The sequence below is a fragment of the Myodes glareolus genome, chromosome 6 (genome assembly GCF_982192425.1).
Source record: "Myodes glareolus chromosome 6, mMyoGla1.1, whole genome shotgun sequence".
NCBI classification, from domain to species: domain Eukaryota; kingdom Metazoa; phylum Chordata; class Mammalia; order Rodentia; family Cricetidae; genus Myodes; species Myodes glareolus.
In genome coordinates this window covers 21,692,907-21,700,652 of record NC_142031.1, presented here as the reverse complement: position 1 = coordinate 21,700,652, position 7,746 = coordinate 21,692,907, and the positions used below count along the sequence as shown (strand labels likewise).

General features: G+C 41.3%; 1 protein-coding gene across 1 annotated transcript; it reads left to right on the top strand.

Moving 5' to 3' along the window:
* Positions 1 to 1,023: 1,023 nt before the first annotated feature.
* LOC125388490 (vomeronasal type-1 receptor 94-like) lies at positions 1,024 to 2,211 on the top strand. The gene has a single exon (XM_048416609.2). The coding sequence runs from the start codon at positions 1,049 to 1,051 to the stop codon at positions 1,979 to 1,981; it is 933 nt and encodes a 310-aa protein (XP_048272566.2). The 5' UTR covers positions 1,024 to 1,048; the 3' UTR covers positions 1,982 to 2,211.
* Positions 2,212 to 7,746: the final 5,535 nt, after the last annotated feature.

Here is a 7,746-nt window from a genome sequence, read left to right as displayed (position 1 = left end):
AGGACGTGGAATGTGCACGGCTGACGTCACACTGTGCTTTTCTCATGGAGGCAGCTCTGGGGTGGGGTTAGAAACATGGGAGACGGAGTCACAGAGCAGCGCTCACACACTGAACTGTCCGTCAGCATTCTCTGGAGAGGACTTCACTCCAGTGTTCAGTTATTTTCTCATTTATCATTTATCTTCTGTTTCAGGCATGGATAGAACTGACCAGTCACTACGAGCTGTCTTAGCTCTCCCAAAGCACAAACATAAGATGCTGCATTAGAAAATCTGAAACACTGACAGAGACGACCATGTGCTGGAACACTGCCATGTTTTGTGTGTATAAAGCATGTTCTTACACACCTAGTGTCTCCCTGACACAGGAACAGAACTGTCCTTATGTTCCAGAGGAGATGATTGGAACCTAGCCTTAGCAGGCTAAAGGCTAAACTGCTGATTGTATGTGGGGTGTGAAATGTCTGGATTCATAGATCACAATTTCCAATATTTGCCACCAAAATATATTAAGAAATTTTAGTTTACAATGAATAAACTGAGTAAAGACAGCCTTGAATAGAATACGGGCATGCCTGATCCATGGGCCCTCCACCATTACTGAGGACTGACTTCCTGTTTTATACAATCATCCTCATTCAAACTCGCCCTAAATAGTACAGCTCTGTCTATAATGGACCTGGCAATCAAGACACTGTGGATGAAAACCAAGATCCTGCTCCCGCTCCAGTAAAACCCAACCATGGGAAATGTGAAAAGACATCATTTCTGATGGATGCTGTTTTTAATGCGGAAGAAGCTCACACACTGATGCAGCCACCGCAGGACATAGCATCCAGCCATGCATGGCTCTGAAGCTTAGGACAAGTGTTAGCATGAGGATGGTCTGTGGAGTGCGAGGTGGAGCTGAGATCTTCAGTGGAACAGGGGTGGGGCATCTACGTGTTTCCCCGAGGCAGCCGAGCTGTCAGGAGGGGTTCATGTGGTTGTGCTCATGACAAATCATTGTTATCCTCTTCTCCTCAGCCACTGTTTGTGCCCACATAAGATGAATGAGAACAGGAGACTCCATACTAGTTCCAACTTAAGGAACACCCTTCTCTCTGAAATTAGCGTTGGGATCTCAGCCAACAGCATCCTTCTTCTCTTCCACATCCTCAAGTTCTTTTGCGGGCACAGGCACAAACCCACTGACCTGCCCATTGGTCTCTTGGCTCTAATCCACCTACTGATGCTACTGATCATGGCGGTCACAGCTACAGACATTTTTATTTCTTGGCAGGGATGGGATGACATCACATGTAAATTCCTTCTCTACTTGTACAGAGTTTTTAGGGGTCTTTCCCTGTGTACCAGCAGCTTGTTGAGTGTCCTCCAGGCTATCATCCTAAGTCCCAGAAGCTCCTGTTTGGCAAAGTTCAAGCATAAATCTCCCTATCACATCTCATGTGCCCTTCTTCTCCTGAGTATTTTTTATATGTTCATCAGCAGTCACCTCTTAGTGTCCATTATCGCCACACCCAACTTGACCTTGAATAACTTTATGTTTGTTACTCAGTCCTGCTCTATTCTACCCATGAATTATCTCATGCAAAGTACATTTTCCACACTGCTGGCACTCAGGGAAGCCTTTCTTATTAGTCTCATGGCCCTCTCCAGCGGGTACATGCTGACTCTCCTGTGCAGGCACAAGAAGCAGGTCCAGCATCTTCACAGCACCAGCCTCTCTCCAAAATCATCTCCAGAGATAAGGGCCACCCAGTCCATCCTGCTACTCCTGAGCTTCTTTGTGCTAATGTCCATCCTGGACAGCATTATCTCCTGCTCAAGAACTATGTTCCTGGATGATCCAACATTTTACTACATCCAACTTTTTGTAGTGCATAGCTATGCCACAGTGAGTCCTTTTGTATTTATGAGCACTGAAAAACATATAGGTAACCTGTTGAGGTCCATGTTTAAGGGGGTAATAAATGTTTGAATATTCAGTCTTTGAAAAGGCAATGTGCTAGCATTAGAGCTGTCAATCATAGCATAGTGTCTATGTGCTTTGTTGTACATGATTATATGAAGTTATGTTTTTTTCCTCTTACAATTATTTACTTTTACCCGTGTGGTGACAAACATGTAACAGAAAATTAAACCACATTTCCCTAGAGATGCAGTAAGATATATATCTTATATCGTATATATATATATGATATATGAAATATAACTCATTGATTAATATATATATCAATATAGATATACATAACAATGAGTCTTTAAGCAAGTACTGTTGTTCTTACATATCATAGCCTGGGAAAACCTGTCCTAATTTTAGGTATGTGATCACTACTGGGAGAAAGTGCTCTTATACAGTGTAAAGATTTGTTACTCATATTGATTTAATAAAAAACTGATTGGGCAGTAGCCAGGCAGGAAAGATAGATGGAGCAGACAGACTAGGAGAATTCTGGGAAGAGGAAAGGCAGAGACGCAGTAATCAGCCAGATGCAGAGAAAGCACGATGAGAGTGCCTCTCTGAGAAAAGGTACCAAGCCACATGTTTAAACATAGACAAGAATTATAGATAAATTTAAGTCATAAGAGCTAGTTAATAATAAGCTTGAGCCAATAGGTCAAACAGTTTTTATAATTAATATAAGCCTCTGTGTGTTTCTTTGTGACTGAATGGCTACAGGACTGGCTGGGACAGAAACTTCTTATACAAAATGTGCCTAAATGTTTGTCAAGAATTTTCACATAAAGCCTGAGAAAGCTTTTTAAAAGGGATTCTAGACAGACAGAGACAGAGTCAAACACAACTTCTTGGTAACCATCTTTACTCCGGTAGGCTCTGTTTGCCAGTGGCAAGCATAGGCACGGCTCTTTTAAGAGAGGCTTCCTGACTCAGCATTAGTGGTAAAAACTTTACAGATCTTTTAAGAGGCCTGCTACCAAGTCCTTAAATGGTGTTTATGGACAGCTGGTGGCAGGCTTCTTGGTGGTGGCTTGTGTAACATGAGGGGCCGGCTAGTTAGGGTATCTGTTCCCGCCCAGTACCCCACAGCCAGCAAGTCCCAGAGAAAATCAACCACACAGAGATCTCTATAAGTTATAAAGCTGATTGGCCCATTAGGTCAGGCTACTTATTAGCTCTTATAACTTATGTTACCCCATTATCCTTATCTACATTAGCCACATGGCTCCATACCTTTCTCAGCTGGGCAAGTTACATGCTGCCTCTTCGGTGGTCTGCACAGAAATGGAGGAAGCTTCCTGCTTCCTAGAATATTCCTGTACTCATCACCCCACCTCTACCTCCTGTCTAGTTGACCCACCTATACTTCCTGCCTGGCCAATCAGTGTTTTATTAGAATACATGATTGACAGAATACAGACAATTCTTCCGCACCAGGCTTGGACCTAAAAGCTCCCCAGAGTTGTGGTAATAAACTGGCTCCTGCCTGTACTTCCACCATGAAGCTAGACTCTCAGAACGTTAAGGAATGGGGTGGAGGCAGCCACCAAAGCCACAGCTTTAATCCTAGCCATATCCCTTAGCAGATTAGACAGAAAAAGAAAGAGTACCAATAAAGACGATTCAGAAGAAAAAGAAAAACTCTTGAAATTGTTTACAATGTGTTTAAAGATATTCATATGCTTGGGAAAGAAATAATAGAGAAAGTTCTTTAAAAAAGAAATAGAGTAGTTGGGCATGATGGAGCACACATTTAATCCCAGTACTTGGGATAGAGAAACAGGCAGATCTCTGTGAAGTTGAGGTCAGCCTGGTCGATATAGTGACATCCAGGGCAACCAAAGATACACAGAGAAACCTTGTGTCAAAAAAATTAAAAAAGTAAAAAAGGCCATGTAAAATGGTAAATACACAAAGAATATGGATACTTTACATTATTGTGTTGTCTTTGAATTGTTTGACTGCTGAGGAAGGAACAACAACTAATAAAAGATATTTGATTATAAATGCTGCTGAATGAATCCAAACTATATATTTTAAATGCCTTGACTTCAAAATTTAAGTCAAAAGATATATTAGGTTGGACAAGAGGTTTTGGTTTTGTTTCCACGGGAAATGAGAGGATATGGATTCATTCTTGCTTAAGAAAAGTAAGGTTTGGTCAAGGAAGATGCCCTAAAAAAATCTCCAGTGGGAACAGATGGCCCAGATGATCCAATGTTTCAGAGCACCTCTGCTGCAGTTTCCTCTGAGTTCTGCATCCAGAACAGCTTCAAGACTGCTGCCTTAGATGATTCAGCCTCACAGAATACTTCAGTCAGGACTTGACCATCATCCTAAATTTTCTTTGGATCTACATAAGATTACTAGCATCTCCAATCAGCAGGAAGCAGCATAGAAAACTACTCCTACATTGCCCCAAAATGGTTTATGGAAGTTTGTCTTTGTTTAGAGTGTTGGATACAAGTTGTTATAAATAATGGTTAGGAAAAAACCTAAACAAAGGAGATTAAATGCAGGGTTTACTTTTTTTGTATTTGTCTGATTTATTTCACTAAACATAATTTCTAATCCCATCTATCCTTCTGCAAATGTAATTATTTAGTTTTTATTTATAGATGCACAAAATTCCATTTTATATTACATTTTCTTTATTCACTCATATGCTTATGAACATTTGGGCTGTTCCCTGGCCTCCTCTTCCTACCTCATGCAGCACTGTGAGGACTAATTTTGGCTCTTCTTTTCATGCTTGGTTAAGGTTGTTAGTGAATCCATTTTTGTTTGGACCTTCCTTAGTTCAGAAGGTTCTTGCTATTGCTTCAGTCACATTGATCACAATGTATCTCTATAAATATTTTTACCTTTCCATTTTCTAAGTCATATGTGTCCAAGAATTTTTCTATTTCTTTTACTTTTCTAGATTTCTGAAATATGCCTTTTAAAATATTCATTAATAATTCTTTACATTCATTTTAATCTGTAGTACCCTCCCCTTTTTGTGTCTAATTTTATTAATTCGGGTTTATCTCTATTTCTTTTGTTTAGTTTGATTAGACTTTTTTCTTTTATTCTTTGTTAATATTTTTATTAAGCTATATATTTTTCTTTGTACCCTTCTCTTTTACACACCTACGAACACCTGAATTTTGACAAAGAAGCAAAAAAAATAAAAAATGGAAAAGAGAAAGCATATTCAACAAGTGGTGCTGGCATAGCTGGATATAAACCTGTAGAAGAATGAAAATAGATCCATATCGATCACCACGCATAAAACTCAAATACAAATGAATCAAAGACCTCAACATAAAACTGTAAAGTCGGGATCATAACACCAGTCCCTGGCATCCATCTAAGCCCCCTGGCCTGAGAGTTGCATTGGTCTGGACTCCAAATCCCAGCATGCCAGGTTCTGACCCTTCCCCAGGGGACAGGGATAGTTTGAGAAAAAATGGAGCCACTGTGACACTGGCAGAGCATTTACAGGCAGGTGGCTAATAGCTTGAGGGTTTATATTCCATAGCTGAAAATATGAAAACCCACTAAAACAACGAGCAACCTCCTCAAGGCCTGTAGAAGAACATCTTCTCTCTATAGGCAGGGTGTTAATGAAGCCTGGCTGGCTCCTGTTCCAGGTGACTCAGAAGCCAGAGGCTAGAGGCTCATGGTGGGGACCACTTAAGTGGTCCAAAAGATAAAGGAAAGAAAAAGAGAGAAATCCGAGGGACCCCGGGCCCCAAAGCAAATGCAATGTTCAGCATGTGCAGTATTAGTGTGGGTGGACCACCCTGGGTAGTCTGATCATGTTTTTATCTATGGGAAGCAACCAGAGATGAATATCAGCAAAGGGTTCAACCATAGCTGTGAAGGCTGTGGTTGGCTGACTGGAAGGGGAACCCTCACCACTGAAGCTGCTGGTGTGCATAGAGGTCGACACTCAGGCAGATACCTGGTTCCTGAGCCAGGGTTCCAGCTGTCCTCAGCTGGCCTGCCCACAGGCAGGAGGAGTCGTGGAGAGAGCCTGGCCGAGTCATAAAGCACCAATATTATGGTAAAAATAAAACACTGTGGGTTCTCGAGTGGCAGCAGATCCCAGGCAGGGAGCCGTGTGGTGGGTAGGAGGCCTCAGTGGGACAGACAATTCCATGAGGAGCTGCTGTGGGTGATAGACAGATATGGATAGGCACACCATGCAGAGAAAGTTGTATTTATTTAGTGGGTTATGGAGGGGAAAGGAAAGGGGGAGAGCAGAGAGAGAGAGAGAGTCAGAGAGAGAGAGAAACAGAGAGAAATGGAAAGAGAAAGAGAGAAAGGGGAGAGAGACAGAGAGAAAGAGAGAGAGAAACAGAGAGAGAGAGAGAGAGAGAGAGAGAGAGAGAGAGGAAAATAGAAGCTGCCTCTTCAGAAGAGAGATGGAAAAGAAGGAGCTCAGGCTGGAAGCAGAAGGAAGATCTGCTTGCCTTGGTGGATGGGGGAGGGAGTGGGCAGGGCTTGCCTCTTAAAGGGAGAGGATAGACCATTACAACACTTACACAATGGAGTACTACAGAGTGGAAAAAACAATGACATCTTGAAATTTGTGGACAAATGAATGGATCTAAAAACCATCATATAGAGTGAGGTAAACCCAAACCCAGAAAGATAAACATAATATGTACTCATTCATAAGTGGCTTTTAGACATAAAGCAAAGAAAATCCAGCCTACGATTCACAACCTCAGAGAACCTAGACCACAAAGAAGAGCGTAAGAGAGACATACGTGGATGTAAACTACATGGACAGGAGAAAAAGACGATGTCCCGAGTAAACTGGACGCATGGAAATCATGAGAGAGGGTAGAAAAGGAGGGGCTTTTATGATTTGAAAAGATAAAATGGGAAACTTTGTGGGATAATGCTCTTGTACACTGTAAAGTCTAGTCACTCATATTGGTTTAATGTTGGAGCCCACAAGACTACGCAGTAAATGTACAGCTGACAGATTCATAAAGGCAGACCCACAAGTACACCACTTATGGGACACACATTTTGCAGAGTTGTGGGAGCTATCATATCTGTGAAAAACTTGTGAAGCCATGATTCTTCCCTTCGAAATGAGATTCATTCCTAAAACACCTCTGCAGTGTAATCTCTGCATGGGAAACAGAATGACCTTACTCCATTCCCTGACACCATGAGGACTTAGAGTGATGATAAAATTCATTCTTTGTTTGAATGGTCAATTTTGCATAGAATCAATCCTACAATCCCACAAAATTACCTGCTAACAGGCCACATAGAAATTTCTATAGAAGACAAGAACTGATCAGGAAGGCAGCATGCCCCTCATTTGCTAACAAAAAATGTGGGTGTCCCCAAAGCTGGTTCTCACAAAACAAATTAGATGAGAAGAATGGGTGAATTCAGGATTCATGGATGTTTAGTAACTTTATCTAATGGTTTTGGGTGTCAAGTATTTCCCCTTGAAATACCTGGGTCTTTCCTGGGTGGTGTCTCCTGTTCCAGAGTACAGCTTTGTAAGGGTCTACCTGCCCTTTTTGTGATTTTGATATACATATTATCATTGTACTTGCCTATGAAATTTTCCAACTATGTCTGTAAAAACTTTAAAAAAAACTTGTGAAGTTCTCCCCCTTACTCTTCCTCTCCTCATTACTCTTCACCTTATTCTTCTTCTCTGAGACTTTTTACTTCACTTTCTCCTCTTGCATGAAAAATAAAGAACATGAACATGCAGAAGCAATATACTTAAGTTAATTTTTACCCTCTAATTCTTGCCTGCA

What these genes read in the sequence shown, in the direction of transcription:
- LOC125388490 (XM_048416609.2), top strand. Translation starts at nt 1,049, where the DNA reads ATGAATGAGAACAGGAGACTCCATACTAGTTCCAACTTAAGGAACACC.